This window comes from Uloborus diversus, chromosome 4, assembly GCF_026930045.1.
Source record: "Uloborus diversus isolate 005 chromosome 4, Udiv.v.3.1, whole genome shotgun sequence".
Lineage (NCBI taxonomy): Eukaryota > Metazoa > Arthropoda > Arachnida > Araneae > Uloboridae > Uloborus > Uloborus diversus.
In genome coordinates this window covers 25,815,099-25,840,031 of record NC_072734.1, presented here as the reverse complement: position 1 = coordinate 25,840,031, position 24,933 = coordinate 25,815,099, and the positions used below count along the sequence as shown (strand labels likewise).

The following is a 24,933-nucleotide window of genomic DNA, read 5'->3' as shown; positions in this document are numbered from 1 at the left end:
GCATCATTAGTACACGATGATAAACACTGCTCTGAGCAGGTAAAGGGCACTATCTACATTGTATTTCTTTGTGCACTTTTGGCATCTATCACGTATTTTTGCCTACGCAAAAAATAAAGCATTTTTATACCAGTAACATAGCTTCAAAACTCAATATTGTATTACTTTTTATGGGGAATCAAAATATTTTTTTTTTTTTTTTTGATGCTGCCAACAACCTGCCCAGAGCTGCTGTACTGATTTTCACGTCACTTATAAAACATGGCACACTACATTAGCTAGCCAGCTAGCTGTTAACTTATAATACAGTTTCAGTAATATGATGATAACGCCAGTCACCAAACTTTCACGCAGTTTTTTCTTTATTATCAACTTATCATAACTATAGCCACTGTTATTTCCAAAGATTAACAGTAATACAATCTGAATTATCCGCGCTTATCAACCACTCCTGATTGTGCATATCCCCATTTCCAAAAAAAACTCTTCAATTCAGGTTCTCCAGAAGCTAAATATAAACAGCATCCATGCGCAATACAACCACCAAAATGGAATCCTTGTGTTCTGCAAATGGAATCCTGCAGAGTCTTCAGATTCCGTGTGAGGGGAAGGACACTCCACCAACTGACGATAGTAAGTAGACAGTTGCTTCCGCCTGTCACAATCTCCACGTGTTGGTCCAATACAGGCTGCAAAAGCTAAGGCATGGGGTACATAAGTTTGTTCGAATACGCCGCGAAACAGGTGTGCCATGGGTCCTTGAGCATAAACTGGAACATCTTCCCCACCATGAGAATCCCATCTTCTAGGTACCGCAGCCTGCTGGATGTAATTCTTATCAGCTGAAAAAGAAAACTTTAAATGTTATTTTAAATGTTTTAGTAATATTTTAATATCAAACATTACTTGGTGATTTGAAATAGTATTTAGTTTCATTTGGTACAGAGTATTTGGTCCAGAGCACTCCTTTAACATCAGAAATAGCAAAGTGACTGAAATTAATATTTAGTTTGATTTGGACCAGAGTAATTGTAACTAGATCATCCTACATTTAATCTTTTATATAAAATTCAAAAAAAACGCACAAACATATACGAAAACACGGAGATACAACCGGTTTAATTCATAACGGTCGAGATTAAATACAGACAGACGACAATACAAGGACAAATGATTAACTAGGTTTCAAAAAGCATATAAACTCAAATATTAATCTTTTATTATATCGACTTTTCTGCAAAAAACAAATTTCAAATAGCAACAAAATCTAACATCACTTCCTCAAAAATAATGTGAATAAACCGAAATTATTCTAGAAAGGGAAAAGTTTTTGTTGCACACATCGAATCATTTCCTTATCGTCTATTATTTTAATATCAGTAGTTACTTACTTGTATCAGTTGATGTTAAATTTTCTCTTCCAGTTTTAAAGTTGTGATTGTAACCAGGTCCATTCGCGTAAAGCAAAGTAGTATAAGGCATGTTGTCTACATCTGATGGCTTATCATCAACACCTTGAATAAATTTGTTTGGTATAAAATTAATATATTTTTCATAAACAGCATTTTTAAAATTACAAAATATAAATTAATTACGAAAAAAATATTTTAACCGGTTGTTTATACAGTTTGACATGGGCTTCAAACCTTCAAACGACCAGTTTAAAATGATTTCTCAAGGTGGTTTACTCTGCCCTGGCAGGTAAACGGCAGTATCTGCTAAATGAGTTTTCGAGATTTTTAAGAAACGCGTTTTGGACTGAAAAATAGGGAAATGTTGGAATTAGAAGGTTTTTTTTTTTCCTTTTTTTGCATTCTCTTTACAACGGAAACTCAATATGCAAGCTTGTACAATAAAGCTAACGTAGAATCGAAAAAAATGAAAAATGAAATTTAACAGTTACTAAACTTTGCCTACCCATGGCAGTACTGACTCTTAGTATTAATTTCTTTCAATTTTGTAGTGAATAATTTCAAAAAAAAAAAAAAGCAGGTACTTCAATCCATAGTACGTATTTAAAAAAGCAGGTAGTTCAATCCATTGTACGTATTTAAAAAAGCAGGTAGTTCAATCCATAGTACGTAGTTTAAAAAGCAGGTAGCTCAATATATAGTACGTATTTCAAATTATTTGATTCATAAACAATCTTTTACAAAATCCGAGTATCAATTTTCCAATACCATCGTTATTTTTTCCCCTTCCAGAGAAGAAGATTAAAATTCCTCAAATTTATATGGCTAAAAACTACTATCAGTCTTAAAACTTGGAAATAACCTGGCACTAACCCAGAACTGGATTTCCTCTTACAGGATGCTGCCCGCCAAATGCAAATACATGCGAATGATCTGCAGTCACAACTAGCAAGGTTTCTTCCGGTCTCGTGATCTCCAGAGCTGCCACCACCGCTTCTTCAAGAGCCAATGTGTCTGTCAAAGCTCGGTGAGCATTATTGAAGTGGTGTGAGTGGTCTATTCTGCCACCTGTCAGAAAGAAAAAAACTAACTTTTTGGCAATAATGTTTGTGACAAAAATAATGTTTGTAAAAGTATGTTGTAATACGGATACATTTAGCGTTCTTTTGATTAAGTAATCAAATATGTTGGCTGATGAGTCTTCATAGGCGATTTACATGTGTTTGTGCATGATCCTTTCACAAATTCATACTCTACTTCAGAAGTTCAAAATATTAGGCGCCGAGCTAGTTTGAAGTCAAGAAAGGTACTTGTTTGGGGGGAGGGAGTTCAAAAATTGAATAAGTTCCAAAACATTCTAAATTTTAATGCTTCAAATTTGCTTGCATGGCTGTTGTCAAAACTAAATTTTTAGAAAAGTCTGTAAGTTCACTATGAATTTGTAAATCTGAAATAAATATTCACAAGGTTAAAAAATGCGTTATAACAATAGTACAGTAAAATTAGGCCAAAAAATGGCCAAACCCAAACATCCAAAAAAAAAAAGTGAAACCTGTTGCAAATTACTTCTTACCCTTCCAGCAAGAAGGGGTAAAAAGTCCCAGCACTTTGCGCGTCGGGTTTTGGGGGGGGGGGAGACGAAATAATCCTCTATTTAAATAAAAATAATTTCTATTATTTAAAAAAAATTCTGAAACCTCGCAGAAACAACTCTATAATAGTAAAACAATAAACTCTCGCATAAAAAAATTCTAATTAACAGGGGTGTACAGGCTGGGGGGAATGGGGGGGGGGTGTCCATGGAGCAGCTTTGCGTCATTGGAATTTTTAAGGCAGTTTTTTCAAGGGGTAATTCTTTCTTTATTGAGGACTTTTATTCTTGATGGGTACTCCGTCACACTTAAGGGGTGCGCCATCGCTTTGGGGGGGGGGACCCTGAATTTACATTCCAAAATCACAGTGAGTGCACATTTGCAGTGAAGTTCACGAAAAAATTTCCCTGACTTAAACTTTTCCGAAGTACAAAATGACTCACAACGATATAGTAATGTCAGAATGATAATTCTAAAAGATCTAAGCGAGCTCAGTAACCAAATTATTTGTGACTGGAGTTATTAAACTGTTTAGAGCGCTGGAAAAAAAAATCCTGTGCAGCATAAAAAAAGTCCAAATTGACCAAAGTTTCCCTACTTCTTCTTGATTAACTTACTTCAACTTTTCTACAATCTTTTGCCATCACTGTAAGGGTAGGACAAACCGGAATTGCCAATAGTGAGACGGGCAATGCTGCAATTCTGCACCCTCTAAGTCGGTGGGGGTTCTCATTTGCAAACACCTAGCTACCTCTCTTTTACGCAGCTGGTTATGTGAATTATGCTAAATATGCGGACATATACTTGCAACTCTATCTGAAACTTTTGAGTACATTATGCGATAAAAAAAATTTGATTACATCAAACATCAGCTATCCATCGATCTAACGCAGTGAGAAATTCAGGTGGTCTAGAACCTGTAGTGATTCAACGATAGAACAAGTCTTGATGAGAGCAATGAGCAATACATCAATAGAATGCTAAATATTTACACCTTTTTGTCTCCCAGTTTGGAAATCACAATCCGTTTCTAAAGCCCCAGAAATTTCTTCCCTCTCAAGTTGGTATGGGTATTGCTCGCTGATGATAAGGTGAGTTGCGATGAGACCTTTAAACGATCGGGTAGTAACATCAAATCATATTGAAGGCAAACAATTTTGTGGCATTTCTTTGTAAAAGAGGTAAGCAGTTATGTCTTTAGCTTCTGTTACGAGAGTAGTTGCTATCTGTAAAGATGTGTAAGCCCAAACCATCTTTTACATCGAATGGTATGAACAGTAAAGATGGAATAACAAATTGCTAAAAACTTCTGGTACGAGTTATGCGCTGATCCTTTATCAGTATTCGATAATTCTGGTTTCAGAAGGAAAGAAATCCTGTATCGTTAAAGTACTATTATCTGAAGCAAAAGGTTCATCCAAAATCACAGAACGAACAGCTGGTGCAATATATGAGGCAGTGAGAAGCAAATTGATGTAAGTGGACATTTTCAAGTTTTGAATAAAACGCGTTTAAAGATAAGATCCTAGGTAGACTTTGATTGATTTTTTTTTCTAAATCATGCTGTGTAGAAGCAACTACCAGGTCTACTAGGACCATTTCTTGCCCCAAGATATAGGAGAGGTTCACCAACCATTTGTACTGGTTATCTCCAAATTTTTATTTTGGCTTTTGCTTCTCACTGCCTCATATGTAATAGAAGGAAGATACCCGCTTGAACATATTTTAGGTAATGATATGTAAGTTTCAAGGAAATATGCCAGCAATGCAGCGTGTAGGTCACTTGTAAGTATGGGAAAGCTAGTGTCATTTTTGATGGGTGTAAAGAAAGCACCACAGAAATATAAATGAAGTCCTATTACAACAGCCAAGCCTTCTGCTCTAGAAGACTTTCTGCGTCTCAAATCTTGTGCTTGCTCTGAGGGGTTCATTGGATATAGTGAATGTTTGAAAAGTCTGAAAGTAGACTGAAGTGCTCAATTATATGCACAAACTGTTTTAGATATAGCTGCAACAATAACGATTTTGTTGAGGATCTAGATTCCAAAAAAAACATCTTGATAACGAAGACTTTTTGTTACAAGTTTAGGAGAAATCATTTGAAAGCAAAAAACAGTTCAGCGTTATTTTTCCGGCCATTTAATCAAATGTGCACCATCAGAGGGGGTGGGGTGGGGAGGATAATATTTTAGTACATAATTTCGTTTTGGGACGTGAGCTACTGTTCTTATGGGGTGGACTGGACAGTCCTGATTTATGCATTTTAGATTTGCACGAAATAATACTTCTACTTGAAATAAAAGGTGGGGGGGGGGGGGGGGGGGGGGGTGAGGATTTATTTTATTTGGCAGAGGGGGGGGGGGTTGTAGCTTTGAGAGGAGGTGCACCATCGCTCTTGGAAAATGGACACACTTTATTTCTAACAATTTTCTTAGCAAAAAATAATGTTTCCATATAAAATGTATGGAGGGTGGGTTCGGGGGTATTGCTTCGCTTTACGGGGATAGGGGGGCTCTGTAGCATTTGTGGGTTTTGTCATCCCTCTTGTAGGTCAAACACCTTTAATTTTATGCTTTTAAATTTAGTGTAACACAATATTCTCACTTTAAATTTATTCTAAAAATTCTGAAAAAATACACAAAACTGCAATTTTTAGATGCCCCCCATTCCAAAACCCGACGCACAATGGGGTGGGACTTTTTACCTGTTCTTATTGGGAGGGTAATAAACAATTTGCACCAGGTTTAGCTTTTTTTTTTGGATGTTTGGGTCCGACCCCTATTTTTACTGTACTACAAAGGTTTCAATTTTTTTAGACTTCTTGAATTTTATAAAGCCTAATCTGAACGAAACTTTTGTCTCTTCAAACATCTTTTTCCGCTCAAAACACGTGAAACACTTATATTAAAACATACAGTCACACACACACACACACACACAGGATGGTATTTCTTTTGAAGCAAAAGCGTTCAAGATATGTAAAACCCTACCTTCGACCATGAGAAAGTATCCTCTGGGATTCTTCCTAAGCACCTGAATGGCTTTTCTCGTCATTCTAGCAATAGAAGGCTCTCCTTCTGGACCTTTCTCCCTGTCCGATTCGTACGCCATATGTCCTCCGCTAAACAAACCTTTGACCAAAAAAATCTTGTCTAAGATTGTATCTTCTACTTTAAAGCAGGTACCAATACAATACATTTGTACTAGGTTTTTACAACGTGATCTTAATTAGGGTTAGGATTTTAAAATGATCTAATTATTTACTGGTCAGTATGACTTGACAATTTATCCAGAAAGGTCGTGAAACCATATAAACTCGTTTGCTGAAGGTCAAAATATTTCTACAATATGCCGATATAGTCCAGTCATATTAGACATTAAAATCGCAAAGTGCGATGTAGTTCTGATTTTTTAATTTGTTTTTTGGGTCAGTTAGGGTAATGGAAATTTAAGTTTGCAGTTTTCGAAAACCTGTGCTCGCAGCGTAATTCGCGAAAAACTGAAATTTAAGGACGTTTTTAGTTTTTCCATTAAAACTCCTAAGCTATCAAACTTTTGATACTAAATGTTAATACGTGTTTAGAAATACAGAAAATTTTGAAAATTTGAAGCTCAATTAGCGTTTTGTACGACCAATACTTTAGGGGATATCGTTCTTCAAAAAGTGGCCAGTTTTGGCGAAAAATTAAAAAAAAATGCTTTGATCATATTCCAAGCCAAATATGGACATGAATTTCCCACTTCAATTGAAAAAATGCTGGACATACTGTTACAGTACATTTAATAAGCTTTCATTTAAGCCAAAAACGAAGTCTGTAGATTCAATAGTTCTTTTACAATCGTAAAACAAACAAATAATCAGAAAATTCGATTTTTGAAGGAATAAGACAAAACAGTTTTCAAGACAATATGAAAGATCATACTCTAAAAAAGGGAGCGGAGAATGATATAATAAGACTCTAATGTGTGTTTATGTAAGTTTTGTGTGCTTGCAAAACAGGGAGGTTGTAAAAAAATTAAATAGGCCAATAGTTGATGACAGTCCTATATGCAGGTAACGCAAACATTCCTTCCCCTACTTACCTATCCCTTTTACAATGATTAATTTTCGTCCATATTTTGTTTTTCGACTGGAAAGTTATCTGCCGAGTTTGATTTTGAATAGAGTATATTTTTGAACAAAAGATTTTCAGTACAAAACACCTGCCATTAGAATAAGAATGATATGAACAAAAGAAAAAGAAAAAACAGAATGATTTCAAAAGGGTGAAACTATTTACAAGTTAGTTTTATCATTAAAACGTATCTTAAAAATTAACTACAGTTAATATCTTGATTGTATGGTGTCTTTAATTGGTACAATCGTACCAAGAAGGATAGGCCGATTTTTTTTTTTTTTTTAAATTTTTGTCGATTAGAATGGCAAAGATGTTGTGAGCAGTCTTTTCAAATGGCAGACTGCACAAAGCTAAGCAACTAAGATCAGTTCTGCAACAACAGCATGCTCCCACATATCTCTTCTTGCACTAAAATGAGAAAAATCTTAAAAAGACGGGTGAGGCAGGATCGTTGAATGTAGTGATTGGTGACGAAGCAATCTCAAAATTTATGTTGGTCTTCCACCAACTCCACTCTGAAGCATCATTCTTCTCTGCCAACCATTTGTTTACTTGTTAGTACCTGCAATACCGAAGGAATGAAGCTACTCTTTTGGATGAAGACTAACAAACACGGTTCACAGTTGCATTACATGCTGCTTTCAGGAGCAGGTGGAACTGAATACTGTCGCAGAATATCGGTAGATGCCTCATTTCCATACAGAACAACCAGCCCGATCTCTACAGCTTCGGCTAAAGCTTGGGACTCACTTCGGGAAGGAAAGCTATGGTGTCCAGGTCAACTTTATACCAGTTCGTCTGAAAAACACAGCGCAGTTTTGCTTCTCTTAGCCAGACATATGAAGATGTAGTATCACATTCAATAACTGCGTGAAAAAAAGTACGAATCTAGGATTTATGCCATTTTTCCCGGCTGAAAAAAAGATATATAATACTGAATACAAATTACCTACTTTGTCACTTTTCCGGAAGGAAATATTTTGAATGTTTGAGACAAAAACAGCAGGGAAAAAAAAGGTAGATCCACATCCTCTTTTTCATCGATTACGATCTGTTAAGATGTATTTTTTTCGATGGCGGTTTGGATAATGTTTTAATCAGTTTCTCTAGTTGTTTTTATCTTCAATGCCCTCAAGTCCAAACCTAGGGAGCAACTCGTCATTGTGGTGTCGTTTATTACACTATTTAGAAAAGCAGTTCCTCAGGAGCAGATGTTGAGAAGTCAAATATAATCATGTTGCTCTAGCGCGCAGTCGTTCTGATGTATCCGAAGACAGTAAAAACGTCCCTGAGTCTTTCAAGTTCTCCAATAAAGTTTAACATGAATAAAATTCATAAAACTCACCAAAAAAGCACATTGCAGAAGTGTTTAATATGTTACAATACGGTTCTCCTTAGGGTTAGTTCCTTCAGGTTCTCCTTAGTTGCATGAGAACCATTTTATTCATTACACAAGTATGCTCACAAACTATGCGAAAATTTATTGATTCTTAAAACTGCGACGTTTTTTAAAGTGTACATAAAAATCCTTTGAATTCATTCCTTTTTCACATCTCTTGTAAATAAAGGCGAGCATTTTTTGCGTAGAAATGGAAACCTGCTAAGTGAAAAAGTGGAAGCGTTTTTGTTAGTGTTTCTAGGTGCCTCCCTATTTTCCATACTTTCTGCTTGAATGATTCTTCAATAAGTATAAACGTTCGACAATATAGCGCTTAAGGTGTACAGGAGGTAAATTTTTCATTCTAGGTTTCCCGTTGTAGCTTTACGTTCGATATGATTAACCTGGGCAGTTTCATTTGCTTTTGCAAAAAGGATGAGTGAACTTTCAGTTTTATTTATTATTTGTTTCTCTGCTCGTCCGTCTTCGGATAATTAAATCTCATTACAAATTCGTCTGATACCAAAATTATTCTCCACTCAAAATAAAACTTGGTAGGTAACTTTACAGTTTAAAAATGAAATATGGCCGAAAAATCATCAATGTTAAAAGCATAGATACACAGGGGAAGGAATGCTTGCGTTACTTCATAGGGCTGTCAATTATTGACCTATTTAAGTTCTCTATAACCACCGTGTTTTGCGAGCACACATACTTATATAAACACAAAGTCTTATTATATCATTCTTTGCCCCCCTTTTTTTAGAAAATCTTCCATATTGTCTTGAAAAGTGTTTTGTCTCATTTCTTCAAAAATCGAGTTTAACGATTATTTGTTTGTTTCACGATTGTAAAAGAACTTCTGAATCTACAGACTTCGTTTTTGGCATAAATGAAAGCCAATTAAAAGTATTGTAACAGTATATCTAGTTTTTTTCAATTAGAGTGGGAATTCATGTCCATATTTGGCTTGGTATATGATCAAAGAATATTTTTTTATTTTGCACCAAACATGGCCAATTTTTGAAATACGATGTCTCCTAAACTATTGGTCGTCCGAAGGTCACTTCAGCTTTAATTGATCAAAATTTAATGTGCTTCAAAATAAGTTCTCACATTTAGTATCAAAAGTTGGATAGTTTAGGAGTTTTAAAGAAAAACTTTAAAAAGTCCGAACATTTCGTCGTAATAAAAGGTACATCAGCTTATTTAACAATTTTCCTTGCTTATTAACCATTTTACCAGGGTTATCCGGACTTTCGTTTATCCGGATTGTCTTTGGTCCTAGTTAGTCCGGAAAAACGAGGTTGTGCTGTATATTTTAAAACTCTTAATACAAATTTTTTCATTAACAATTACTGAAAAAAAATTTTGTTGGAAAAATTTGTATTAAGAGTTTTTTTTCCATTAACAATTATTGAAAAAACATCGAGCGGAAGCTGTGGCCCTTTTTAGGCTCTCTACAATTCATGATTGCCTGGCTGAGCAGCTCCACAAGATAGGTATCTTAACATATAGTAACTTTCTAATTTGCGGTTTTGGCAACATGAATGCAACTTATCTCCTCTCCTGCTCAAAACTTGGCCCAACTGATCAAAAACAAAATTTAGTCGGAAAGCTTTATTGATTTGCGCGATCAGTCATGGACTCCCTGAAATGACTTTTTCTTTATTTCTGTTACAATTGTAAAATCCTCTAATTTAGATTTCTTTTCGATTTTACATTGTTACTTTTGTTATATGTTCAATTGTTTATTGTATTTTTTTTTTCCTGTTCTTGGCTGCCTTTTAAATGGATTAATATCATTCTGAATAAAGCAATATGTAACAACAACACAATTACTGAAAATGTTACCTAATAGGTAGTCCACTTTTGCAGGGTCGACCTTATCCAGTTCCCTTTTTCGCGATACATATTTATACGAAAGCCCGCGGCCTTTCTTGTCCCGTTGCCATTCTGAGATGAGATTCCTTCCATCCTCCCTCCTGCCTCCTCCGCTCTCTCCTTTAGAATCTTCCTCCTCCAGACGGGGAAGGAAGTGCCTTCGACCTCCTCCCAAGATTACCTGGAAGACGATTTTTTCTATTCACATTGCTGCGCTTCGAAACTTTGTTGAAGTTTTTCAATTCACTAAACAGTTTTTTTTTCCTTAAAATTCGAAGAAATATATTTTACAAAAGCTTTTTTTGTTATTTTGCTTCAACTGGCAGTTAAGTATAGTTAAGGATATATATTCGATCGTTGAAAAAAGGAAAACGTTCTGCTTTCGGATGTATGATGGCATGCTTAGAATCTTTTGACAAGCATTTCAAAGCATGTAGCTTTTTTGTTATGGTAAGGGGGATTTAAGATTTTTATTTATTTCTCCTTAAATCAGTTTTTGCATCCTTTGAAAATCCCTGCTGCGCGCAAATCATGAGTTATATTTTTAGTAAAACTAATTGTTTAATATACATAAGGTAGTCGGGGCCGAAATTTACTTCAAACCAAGCGATTCCACCTACATTTAAAAAATGGAAAATGATTTTGGATGCATATAAATAACCATCGCTTTTGCCTAGTTGTTTTTATTGTACCTGCGTTAAAACCTTAGGCAGATCCATAAATTTGGAGTAAGGTGGAGAAAAGTATCCTTATGACTTTTAAATTTAATATGAAAGCGTCAATCCGGGAAAAAAAGTTTAACTTTTTAAAAATTTTTATGGATAATGCCTCGACACTTTAGAATAATTGAATCGATTATTGCAGAAAGGGCATTAGTCACGTTTTTTTTTTTTTCAAAATTGAGTTAGCTGTTTTTTTTCCCTTATTTGTATGTAGAGACATCGACTAATGTAGTAGGGAAGTCAATCCTTGTACAACAAACTACCTTATTTAAGGATCACAATTTTCGTTTACTGCAGAAAGGACATAAAACCTGGCTTTTGCTCTTTCTGCACTAAACGCAAAGGAAGAAATAGTAAGACACAATGGCAAGATCATAGAATAACTAGATTTTTTTGGCGTAAGAATGTAAAAACAAATAACTCCCTTGATCTAGCATAACTTCTGTAATGGTAGGTTCGTCTGTTCGCGTTAGAGGGAATTCGAAATTGCGAAACCAAAATGAAATTAGTTAATTTCTCAGGAGTTTTATTAACATCATTTTAGGAACTGCGAAAAAACTGTATGCTTTCAATGAGATATACGCTGGTCAAAATAAAAACAACACTGTAGGAGACTTTTTCTACAAATAACACTGAAGAAATTTAACAAGATTGCTGATGACTTTCCTCTGTGAAGACATTCGTTAGTCCTTTGCGGCCGGGATTTTGTGACAGTAAAGCGAATGTTATATAGATATGACAGATTATAACCATGTGAATTCCAATCTCTTATTAGTGAAATCCTGAAATTACATTAAGATTCACCGTCAAATCTGTTGAAAACAATAAAATCTGTAACTGCTAAAACAGGTGTTTTCAATTTTTAATAGGACTTATCTCCCAAATTGAGATTTAGGAAAAATATTCTACTGGGCGACACATGTTTTCAATTATCAGCATTCATGATGTTTAAATATTCGATAGAACATCAGAGAAATGGTTTCAGTAACGCTTGTTGGCTGAACTACCTTTGCCAATATTAAGTATAAAGGGAAAATTTCCTTATTGTTGGAAGAAAAATTAAATATCAAGTTCAAGATGATTATTCAGTTCATTTTTTAACATAGTCATACTAATATGTACATCGAACTTGGTACATAAAACTAGACAAGAGAAAGATAGAAAAAAAGATTTCCATGGAGGATGTGTTTGATGAATATGAATATAGTTTTATATACATGTAAAACTTTTGCTTTTTATCTTAGGTTGTTAGTTTTTGTATTTTTAAATTTTTTTACACCAGACTTTATTATTTCAGTAAAATAAGACGAGAAAAAGAGGAAAATACACGATGTATTTTCAAAAGATAATGAATTTATGAATGCGGACTTCACTGATTATTTTTGTCACTTTGTTGCAGTATTTTTTATTATTACAAATCAGTTTGAAACAAATCTGTTTCACTTGATTTCATCACTCAACTTGATTTCCTTTTCATCACTCTGAACTAGTCTTACAGGACATTTTGTTTTCTAGAAAGGGCATAAGTCCAAACTTAAAAAAAAAATTAATTAATTTCAGTGACGAAATGAAGCGTAATTTAAGGTGAGGTAATGATCCTTCTTGTAGGTAGATTCGTCATAAAACATTTCGTAGAATTTAGTTCCTTTCTGAATGAAATAATCACTTTTTATTGCTTCTTGAAAAATTGCATTAATTGGACTTATGCCCTTTCTGAAATAGTCGATTCACTTAGAGGCATATTATGAAAGGCGCAATATTTCCGCGCAACGGCAAAAGTTGTACTGAAACATTTAGCAAATGAAAATAGGGTAGACATTTTTGTTGTTGTTGATGTTGCTACTGATGGCAATCAAGACAATTGAATTCACAAAGTTTGTAGGAATTAAGGCGGGTAAGAATGGATCCAAAGAAAATGGGGCTCGGGTAAGGGCAGGGATATGATTTTGGTCTGGAATGATAGCTGGAAGCACTATATTTAACAATCTGCACTATTTAAGCATAGTTATAAAGGAAAAATCTTCGAGAACCTTACAGCCATAGTAATTGCTATAGTGATTGAGTACAGGACAGTCGGACCCACGGTATTAACGAGCACGTACTCCCAATGCACTCAATGGATATTTCCAGATGTTGGGCTTCGGGCCTCAAATTTTGTGAGAATTCAATGTACTTGCAAAACCTTCTAACCGACTTACACCTTCGGGCGCTTGAAAATTCCAGTGTAATTTTCAGTTCGAAAACCAAATGTCGCCAAGTTTGGACACTTATTGGCGATTGCTCGATAAACTTAGCAACAAAAATGTACGTTAAAAAAAAAAAAAAAAAAAAACTAGCAATGCAATTAGAATTTCCCGCTAATGAAAGGACTCCTGCTTCAAATTCTAACTAGGTAGAAACATCAGTCATACCTGACACGATGTTGAAAACAAAAAGGGATACGCACTTTTTGATCACTCTGCATGCGCCGTATAAATGCTGTGCAAGACAAGGGTCGTGTTGGTTTGATAGGTAAAGGTTCTGGAAGGTTCTGGATTCGTTACCCGTCGCGCCGGTAGAAAATCCTTCGTTTCCGTTAATGGTGACTAGTACACGTAAAATGTGTTTGCTGACAAAGTCCTTAAATTTTCCTTTCCAAACAAATATCTCTGAGGAGAATGGATCAGGGTATGATCTGGTATGGTTCAAAATATAGAGTTTTATTCACAGCTCCATCCAGTCGGTTAAACACCATGTAGTGGGAGGTACGTGGGATCCTGGATATTTGTGTAGTGTATGTTAAGGAAAAAATGGGCTCAAACCGTCTTAAACAAAAGACATTTTTTTGTGGAACCATCCTTGAGTTCTCAAGTTTTCTGTTCTTGCCATTTGAAACTATAAAAGTAATAAAATAAGAAATTATTTAAAGTTTTCTTTTCTTTCTTTTTCTTTCTTTTTTTTTTTTAACGAAAGGTTTCCCAAAACTTGGCCAATTTTAACTTAATCTGGTCTTTCGCAATATGATTTTTAATGCTAAAATCGCGGACATATCAATTTTAAGTTTTAAAACTTCTTTTCTTTAAAAAAAGGCTTAAAGATTCATAACTACTTTCAGTGTAAATTTCCAATTTTATTGCACATAATTTTCATTAAAATACTTTTATAAGAAGCATTTAACTGATTTTAGTACTTTTATAAAATGAAAATACCTGTAAATGTTATACGAAAAATAAAATACTGACTGTAGTCTTGTGTGCAACAAAATCATCATAATTTTAAATAGATTATGTTTTTTTTTTGTTGTAGAATATGCAATTTTTATCTTTAAAAAAATATTTTCAATCTACAGTTTCACTCAAACACTGCTCTCCATTATGTAAACATTATTTGTACATCCGATATTTTAAATACACTAAGAGCACTTTGTTTTAAAATTTTCAATCACTTAAAATGCTTTAGTGAATGAAATGAAATTTCTTTCTGCATAAAATCGTCGCTTATAGATTTTAATCCTTAAAAGTGACGCAGACAGTAAATTTAAATTGTTAACTCGCATCGATGTTTGATATTTTTTTCCTAGAAAGACTCGCGAGAAAAGTGTACTGCTTGAATAGTTCTAATAAAATTAACAAAAAATGCTGAGTTTTTGCAATACAAAAAATAATAACAATAATAATAATAGCAATAATAATAAAGATTTGGCAAATAGTCTTTATATGTAGGAACGTATAAGGACTATTTTTCGAACTGTGCAATGTAGTTTATTTTCAAAACTCTACTTATGCGTATAAAATCAGTATAAAAGTATTTAGCAGCAAGGAAAACTCTTCTACAACTGTTTTTATTTATTTTGATATCTTAAGCGAGCTTCCACGCTGAGGGGAAACATAAAACCAATTCTGATATTTTTCTAAAGCCGATTCAACCACATATTTAACAACGATGTTGCCGTAGGCTGGTAAAAAGCAGCTACTGCAAACTTTTCATTTTTCATTTCTTTTGCATTTTCGCCATCTAATAAACGTTAGTTTTATAGTAAGAGCTTGCTTATTTGGTTTCCGCTGAAAAAAAAATCGCGAAAAAAGTCCAGTTTTAGCATTTTAATCGGTAGTATTGAATCCAAAACGCGTTTCATCAAATATCTCGAAAAAACATTTTCCTGCATATACTGCTGTTTACAAGGCCACGGCAAAATATACTTAGTTATTGTAATTTTTCCTTGCAATGTAAAAGGGTTTTGACTACGAGCACCACAAGTCTAACTTTAAGCCAAGCGCGCAAACATGCTGTCATGCCTGTTTCTGCCGAAACTGCCTGTTTATGCAAAAGTTCGTTCCTTACAGATAACTGAGTACGCTTTCTAGTATTTATATTGTTAAAAATTCTGTAAATAGTAATTATTTTTATGATTAATTTGTCGTAATCTAACTAAATTTGGCGTTTATTAGATTATCTTTCTTCTCTAAAATTATTGTAGCAACGTAACCTGTAAATAGTTTCTTGTAATGAATATACAGCCCCCGTACATTCGGCTGAAGTATACGAACCCCTCATTTCTGAATGATAAAATTTGTGAATGGAAAGAAATGAGAAATTTGTAGAACGGAGTAGGATTTTCTGGAATATCTTAGAAGCTCTCTTTCGATGTCTATAAATAGCCGTGCCGCATGATAAAAAGTCAGTCTCGACTGAACCGTTGTGCTGAGAGCATGTATTTTGCTCTGTGTGTATTAGCCTTCTTTTTCGCTGTGTTGTTTTGCGTATTTGGATGTAAATACGTGTGCCATCATTGATTATACGGTGTTAATTGATATTTGCCTAATTGTTATGGGGAATTTAGCAGTTGTTAACGATCTTTCCTGTACGTAGTGTATATAAATCTTCTGTGTTTTCTCAAGAACTGTGTCGTCATTTCAAGAAAGTTTGAAGCTGCACCGGAATCCTCTATGGCCTCTATGCTTACTAACTTGATTGACTTACGCTGCTTCTTTTATTGTGATGGTTTATTTATTTATTATGATTGTTTTATTTTTTGATAATCTTTTAATTTAACTGACACACTACTCAAGAATTCATGGTATTGTTTACAAATGCTAATTTAATAATTTTTTTATCCATAGGATCTGTCCCTGAGTGGTTATTTGACTTTCTTTGGATGCAATTATGAGGTAAATGCGAGGGGTATAAGGCAAAGAGAAATGTAACCACAAACACTAAATAAATATAACCGTTACAACGTACTAAATATTCTAGAAATATTAAACATGCTATTAAAACTGCCGTTACACTCTGTAACACTAAATAAAAGTCGATGAAGAGAAAAGGGTTTCGTTTACCGTTTCTTACATTAAGATTCTTTCCGGGACTGTCTTCTACCAACTGTCTGGCGATGTCCTTGCAGTAGTCATCTTTTGGAATATCCTTAGGCAGTTTGTCGTCACTCTCCCAGTACCTGTTGGGTGTATGAGCATACATGGCTGCTGGTGTGGCGTGGGTTACGCGTGTCGTCGTCACCAAGCCTGTCGACTTGCCTGTTCGAAGGAAAATGACATTCTAATATGATAAAGAGTACGAGTAAAAGTTTTTCCTACAACTTAAGACGATATTTTGCTCTCGCAAGAAAATTGAATGCACTATAAAGTCATATAATGGCTCTCATAAGTATAGCTGGACTATTACAATTGTTCAAATGCAAATAGAACTTTTCATACATTTATCCTTTACGTAGTCAAGCATAGTTTTGAAAACGCAGTGAATTTGAGTACCTATATATTAAAATTTCAGCTATGCGCACTTTATAAACTCATGGATAATTTATCTCTTGATAAAATCAGCCAAAATGATCGGGTATGTGTGTATGTGTTTGCTGGACTATGTACATACATATTTAACAAAGTATTAAATAAAATGTAATTTGAAATCGATAGTTTTTTTCTAAAATATAAGCATTTACACTTGCTTGTCTTACTCATAACTCATAAACTTTCTATTTAAGTCTTAATTTATTACTTCAACAAAAAAAACGTGAACTTAGATAACTGATTTTCAAACTGTGATAGAAGTATATGTATTGGAAATCCTAGTAAATAAAAAATAAGTTCGCTATGTTTGCTCTCAAATTGGAGAAAACATTTTGTGAATTACACGACATAACATAAAAACTGCCCTTCATTTAAATTGCATTTGTTGTCTAGGGCCATTCCCCGGAAAACGGTCATCTTGTCCCGTATGTGGCGCCTCATATATTTCATTAAAAATAATACTTTAAAATATTAATGCTCAAATCTTTTCTGCTTAAAAATATACAAATTTATATGTGATTTCTTAAGCAAAGAATGTCGTCATTACTCGTAAAAACTATTACATTTTAATGAAATATATGAACCGTCACTTGCGAGACAAAGGGTTAACTTTTTCGCGAAATGATCTTATAGTTCTGGCTGAAAGTACTGTCGGTTCTCGAACTCCGCGACTAGCGAACGGTTCCAATTGAAAAAGCGGTGATGGTTTAATAGGAAGCACACTTCCCGATGCATTCGGATTTTGTTTGCTCGTTACTTCCTTCTTGCTATCACCCCTGTTTTGAAAAAGTCAGAAGAGACCTGACGCATGCGCAAATTCGAGTAAGGTCTGGTGTTAAAATGCCGGACAGTACCAAACTAGTTATTTTTTGTTTTCAACACACGTTCTTCTTCAAAACTCTTATTTTATACAGGGTCCATTATGAAAGTAATGAGCATTTACTGGCAAAATATATTTATTGATCGTAATTTGTACAAATGTTCAATATTCTTCAAAATACATTCCTCCTGCATCAAGACACTTGCGGAGACGTGTTTGCTACGCCTGAAAGGCACCCTGAAACTCTTCCAAGGAACAGTGTAACATGGTGTTGGATGTTTCCCAAGGTTCCCCAATGTTTTCCTTTCTTCTCTCTCTCGCTCTCTTGAGTCGCGGAAACAAAAAGAAGTCACATGAAGCTAAGTAGGGACTGTAAGGTGGTGAGGGATCACCGGAGGGGGGGCATCCATAACGGGGTTCGTCGGCGACCTCCTCCTGGCTCTCTTTGAATGCCTTGTGCCACTTCCCAGACTGTGATCTTGAAATGCAATCGTCCTTGAAGGCTTCTTGCAGCATCTGGAATGTTTCGGTTGCATTTTTTCCAAACCTCACGCAAAACTTTATGGCGTATCATTGTTCAAGCGAACGCTCCATTGCGTTATGTTACAAAAGTTGAAAACATACTTCAAGCGGAGGCACTTATCTCCGCTCACACTGCTCGAAAGTAACTGACGACTGGATGCATTGAAAGGGCATATCCCACACCACATTTCCCAGCCGGTTTTACCGTGCTGCCGTCTATCGTCGCGTCACAATAACATTATGCACATTACTTTCATAATGGATCCTGTATATTGTTTTGAATAGCAGCCTCCAAGAAAGAATTTCCAGTCCCTCGCATTAAAAACATATCACATCAATCCCTTGTGAATCTCTAATCTGCCTGTCTGCCCCATTGATCATTTAAACTTGGTTAATGAAAACACTTGCTCGGCAGAGCAGAAGTGACTTTCTTGTATCGCATCAACAAAATCAAAAATTTAGTTGAGGTGAATTAAACTGAAAGGTTTTGACTCTGTTAAAAGATTAGAAAAAAAAATTTCAAGTTTGTTGTGATGTGTTGTTTACAAAAAAATTATCTGACACGACTACTTTTCGTTCTGATTCGTTTTCTTGAAATAACATTCTTGGTAATGTATTTTGTAATGTATTTTGGCATGTATTTTGTAAACTGTTCCCTCTTTGATCATGACCCTTATTTTACAAAGTGAGCCTTTATTCCCAACAAAGACATTCTTTTTACAGAAAACCTCAAAAATAATTCAAAATGCATAGCAGGATACGATATTCACAAATGTTTCACAAAAAGTAGAAAATGTGTGTAACAAAACGAATACTGTATATTTTATCCTTAATCCATTGTTTTGATTCTTAGCATTGATTCTTATTTCTTAGTACCTTAATTTGGAAAGCACTTCCCTGTAGATATAATTAAGTTTCCATATCCATTGGAATGAAGTAACTGGTTATCATGGTAAAGAATTCTTTTGCTGCACAAAAGCAGAGTTTTCTGTTTAGTCTTTTGCCTTCACGGAGCCTCAAAATGAATATTCATCTCTCTTAGAGTTTATGTGATTGAAGAGAACAACGGGAAACTCAATTTAACTAATTAAATAAGTCTTCCATATGATTGTAAATGCGTTAGGGGAATTGAACATATTATATATTGACAAAATTTCTACGTCTTTCTCATCTGATAAAGGCACATAATTTTGTTATTTATAATGGTATTTTGCTTTGTATAATGAGAATAATATATATACTTTATGCAGATAAGTTATTTAAGTATCATTTCTAAATATAGTTTTACTATGCGTTTTAGCATGCAATTAGGCCTTCTACACACACACACATGTATGTATATATATATATATATATATATATATATATATATATATATATATATATATATATATATATATATATATATATATATATGTACTTACACACGGTATCAAAAGATTTTTATGCGTAAGTCCATGTACGATGCTCTTGTGTAGGTTATGTGGACTGTATTTCAATAGGCAATAAACTCAATTCGAACAATACAATACATTTATTAAAAACGTGTAAATATAAAATCATACTATGAACTAAAGAAACTGAAAACACCGCCCTAACCATTAACAGAAAATACAACTGACAACAACCAACAAAAACTAACAACTAACCTGGCAAAAATAATCAAAATCAGTTTTTATGACATAGGGGCACGTGTGCGCACCTACTTGACGCACACTGCCAACGCGCCCTCTACATTAATATATGCAAGGGATTTAACACTCCCCCGCGATTGAAATTACTATTTCAATACAATATTCAAAACAAATAAAGTTCAAAATAACAGAACAAATAATACATTACTTATTCAAGCACAAAATAGTAAACATCCTAGTTGCAAAACTATATATAAAAATTAAACAGTTTCTTCAACTGGAAGAATGCAAACATCTCTAACATTTCTTATTAGTGTGCTTCCACTTGGCAAACATAACTTTACTACTCGAACTCTATTATCACGACCAATGTTTGTTTCAATGATTCTGCCAACACACCATTTTGTCGATGGCAAGTTTTCTTCTCGAATGAGAACAAGAGTCCCTGTTTTAACATCATTTTTGCTAAATTTCCATTTATTTCTCTGTTGTAAATGGGTTAAGTAATCCCTTTTCCATAACTTCCAAATTTGTTGACTAAATTTGGTAATCCTTTGCCACTTAGAAAGGGTGTTTTCCTTAACATCAATCAATTGTGGTTCACTAAGGTTAGTGATAGGTCTGCCAATAAGAAAGTGACCTGGTGTTAATATTTCAAAATTGTCCATTTCTGATGACATTGGTATGAGAGGCCGGGAATTTAAAACACCTTCGATTTCTGACAAAATTGTAATAAATTCTTCTAAAGTTAAATTTTGACTGCCAATCACTCTTTTTAAATGGAATTTGAACGATTTCACCCCGGCCTCCCAAATGCCACCAAAATTGGGCGATCTAGGAGGAATGAAATTCCACTGAATACCTTCTGTTAGAAAATAATTTGACAAAATTTCATCGGGAATTCTAACCATTTTCTGCAATCGCTTGATTTCGACATTGGCACCAACGAACGTTTTAGCATTATCAGTAATGATTTTTGAACATTTTCCTCGCCTGCCGAAAAAACGTTTCAAACTTGCTATAAAAGCCTGTGTAGTCATATCAGTTACAAAGTCCAGGTGTATTGCTTTAGTACTTAGACAAACATAAACAACAACATACACTTTATTTAATACACCCTTCCTTTGGTTTTTAAATTTGATAAAGAAAGGACCACAAAAATCTATCCCAGTGACAAAAAAGGGATAACTAGGATTTACCTGGTCTTTAGGCAATTCAGCCATGATTTGACTAACAGTAACAGGTCTGTTTTTGAAACAGATCACACAGTTACGAACAATTTTCCTACAGCTATTCCTGCCATTTAGCGGCCAAAATTTTTGTCTAACTTGATGTAAAAGAGCTTGGGGACCTACGTGAAGATATTTAAGATGAACATTTCTTAAAATTATACTTGTTAAAGGACGTTTTGCAGGTAAAACCATAGGATGTTTGGTTGCATAAGATAAATCTGCGTGGGACAGTCTCCCCCCTACTCTCATTACTTTATTTTTATCCAAAAACACATTTAAAGAGGAAAGTTTACTTCTGCTGTGAACTTGTTTACCATTTGTTAACATTTTAAACTCATCAGAAAACTCACCTTCCTGGAGAGAACGTATTAACCAATTTTCTGCATTAGCAGATTCTTCAAAAGACAAAGGACCTATTTTCTTGGACTTTGGATTTTTACAATTATAAATGAACCTATAAAGAAAACTTACAATACGAATAAGTTTCATATAATTATTTGACTTATTAAATATGCAATCAAAAACAGAATTTTCATTTCTCGCAATCAAGTTCATTAAATGTTCATTTGGTTCAGTTTTTAAGTTCGGTTTTAGTTCTTTATCGATTGCTCCCTCTTCGGGAACCACTGAAAGATGATCAGTAGAATAAATGTTCACGGATTTCAGAAATGTAGGGCCATACCACCAAGCTGTGTTTTCTAACAGCTGATCGATACTGATACCTCTCGTCAAAGCATCAGATGGGTTGTCACGACTTACGCAAAAGAACCATTTATTGGGGTCTGTTAGTTCCTGAATTTCCTTCACACGGTTGCAGACGAAGGTTTTCCACTTCAAAGCTGAACCTCTAATCCAGTATAGTGCTATTTGAGAATCTGTCCAAAAGTACATAGGAGGGGATATTTTCCGCTTCAACACATTTGCAACTTCATTTGCTAATCTAGCAGCAAGTAAAGCTCCTAGCAACTCCATTCTTGGAAGAGTAATCCTTTTTAACGGAGCCACACGGCTTTTAGATGTAAGAAAGTTCACAATAACTTTGTCATCAGATCTTATCAGTACAAACACGACGGCACCGTAAGCTTTAGGACTGGCGTCCGAAAAGGTATGCAATTCTATGTCACAACTTGAAAGTTCTGCACAATCAAGGACGTTTCTGGGAATTTGGAGTTTTAACAATGTAGGAAGTTCAAAGCACCAGCGATTCCAGATTTTTAAAATGTCATCTGGCAGCTCAGCGTCCCAGGAAATTTTTCGAATCCATAATTCTTGAAACAGGCACTTAATTCTGATGGTGTATGGTGTCACAAATCCTAGAGGATCGAATATTCTACCTGCTACTTGCAGCACAAATCGTTTTGTATTCTTTCCGGTCTTGATAAATTCAAGCAAATCCTTTACTTCTATAGCGAAAGTATCTTCCTTAATGTCCCACGGCAGTCCGAGAACCTTACTTGGTTCGTTACAGTTATTTGAGAGATTACTCGGTAAAATATTAAATTCTCGTTCTTCCCACATTTTCATCAACACTTCATCATTCGAAATCCATTTGCGGAGATTCATACTAGCTTTTTTCATTACGTTATTTGCTTCGATAGAAATTTTTAAAGCATCCTTTATATTGTCTGCACCAGTAACAAGGTCATCAACGTAAAAACAGGTATTGAGTACTTCAGTAGTAACGGGATAGGCTTCTTCGTACTTTTTGATGTGTTCTTTAATGGTTGCAGACAGCAAAAAAGGGCTCACATTTATTCCGAATGTCAGACGTAAAAAACGATAAACTACTACTTCTACATTGTCATTCTTATTAGGATCATGTTTAACAAAAAGGAATCTAACCACATCTCTATCAAACTCGTTTAGAGATATTTGCAAAAACGCACGCTCTATATCCGATAACATGGCAATCTTGTTAATTCTAAAGTAAATCAACAGTTGAAAAATATGCGGGTTCAAATTTATACCAGACCAAAGACAGTCATTTAGTGACAGTTGTCCAACGTCGTTTGAACTGGCATCAAAAACTATCCTACATTTAGTATAAACACTTTGTTGCTTGAATACTGCATGGTGAGGAAGATAAAACACAGGTCTATCAATGCGTTTTTCAGGTTCCTTGACTTCTTCAATTATTCCGTTCGCTAAATATTCTTTCAAAATTTCACTGTATTGAATATACAAAGTCTTATCGCGTTTCATTTTCTTTACTAAACCTTGAAACCGCCTTTCGGCTACCTCAAAATTGTCATTTAATTCCTTCCAATTTTTCTTCCAAGGAAAACTAACTTCATATCGTTCGTTGTTATAGCGTACCGTTTTATTAAAAACTTCTAAAGCGGCGTCTTCATCTGAGCGTTTTGAATCGTCTTTAATGCCGAAAGATTCAAGAGTCCAAAATTGCTTTAAAGCTGCTTCAGTTTTATCCTCTACTACGTAACATTTAAAATTTCTGGTTTCCCTATAGTTAAGTGTTCCCGTAGCAATCCAGCCGAATACTGAATTCTGCAAAATTACCGAACTGTCTTTCACTTTAATTTGTCCCGTTCGCAATAACTCATAAAATACATTGCCACCCAACAAAACTTGAGCGCGCTGCGGTTTGAAAAAGTTAGGATTAGCATACATTAAATGCTGTGGAAGTTTAAGGTTGGAAATATCAAGATGTTTGGATGGGGTCAAATTCGTAATTTTGGGTATTACCAGCATTTTAATAGTTTTCTGAAAGCTCTTACTTTTATTTGAAATAATCACATTTATTTCTTTTTTAACTTTTAAACCCGCTCCATTCAATCCCGTAATTAAAAAGTTAACCGACCGACTCTTTAATTTTAACAAGTCTGCAACTTCCTGTGTGCAGGCACAAATTTCAGATCCTGTGTCTAAAATTGTAAGAAAGGGCAAAAAGGAATCGTCTGCAGTTTTCGCATAAATAACTGCAGTCGACAACAGAACATTTGACTGACTTCCCCATTGAGTAAAACAATTCTGCGAATCCCGACTACTATTCCCGCATGCACCGATTTTATTTTCTTCATTCGAAACCTGTTCCTCGGATTCTAATGCCTTTACTGTACTAAATTGCTCTGAACGCGAATTTACGTTATGTCGGGAATTATTCACAAACGTTTTGGGATTTTTACTTTTATCAAAATCTACCTTTGCGAAATTAGCTCCGTGAAGCATAGAATGGTGAGAATTCGAACAAATTCGGCATTTATAATCTAACCTAGAACATTCTGACCTTCTATGTTTACTTAAACAATTAAAGCATAATTGCAATTTACGAACTAAATTTAATCTTTCTTGGACAGGTAAATCTAGAAATTTCTTACATTTATAAGTTAAATGATTCTCATTACATACAGGACAAACAACATTGTTATTTTGCAACACGAAACTTTTTTGTTTAGGTATACATTCTTGTTTAAATTTTGCAACGGGAACACTACGTTGAACATTCTCTAGCGCTTGAATACGTTTCAATAAAAACTCAATGAATTTTTCCCAATTTGGCAGATCATTACAATCCAAAGACATTTCAAATACCTTTCTTGATTCTTCATCAAGCCGTTGCAGCATAACATTCATTAAAATTGCTTCTGATAGAGCATTCATATTCAAATCTAACTGTTTTAAAGCTCTTAAATTATTAAGCAAATTATCCGTTAAATAACGCAAATCCTTAGGATTTTCACACTTTAATTTGTTTGCACTTAATATTTCAGATATATGACTTTGAACAATCAATCTTTTATTTTCATATCTATTTTTTAATGCTTCAAACAGAGAAGAATATGAATCATCAATATTTTGCAGTTGTTTCGCCGTTCCTGTCA

General features: G+C 34.5%; 1 protein-coding gene across 1 annotated transcript in view; it reads right to left on the bottom strand.

The window, feature by feature from the left end:
• Positions 1 to 492: 492 nt before the first annotated feature.
• Positions 493 to 24,933, bottom strand: part of LOC129219963 (alkaline phosphatase, tissue-nonspecific isozyme-like) — a 56,399-nt gene continuing 31,958 nt past the window's right edge. The window contains exons 4-9 of the mRNA XM_054854281.1: positions 16,432 to 16,616; positions 10,355 to 10,565; positions 5,995 to 6,135; positions 2,286 to 2,480; positions 1,392 to 1,514; positions 493 to 842 (exon numbers count right to left, since the gene is read on the bottom strand). Coding sequence (XP_054710256.1) covers positions 493 to 842; positions 1,392 to 1,514; positions 2,286 to 2,480; positions 5,995 to 6,135; positions 10,355 to 10,565; positions 16,432 to 16,616 — 1,205 coding nt within the window. The remainder of the gene's footprint in view (positions 843 to 1,391; positions 1,515 to 2,285; positions 2,481 to 5,994; positions 6,136 to 10,354; positions 10,566 to 16,431; positions 16,617 to 24,933) is intronic.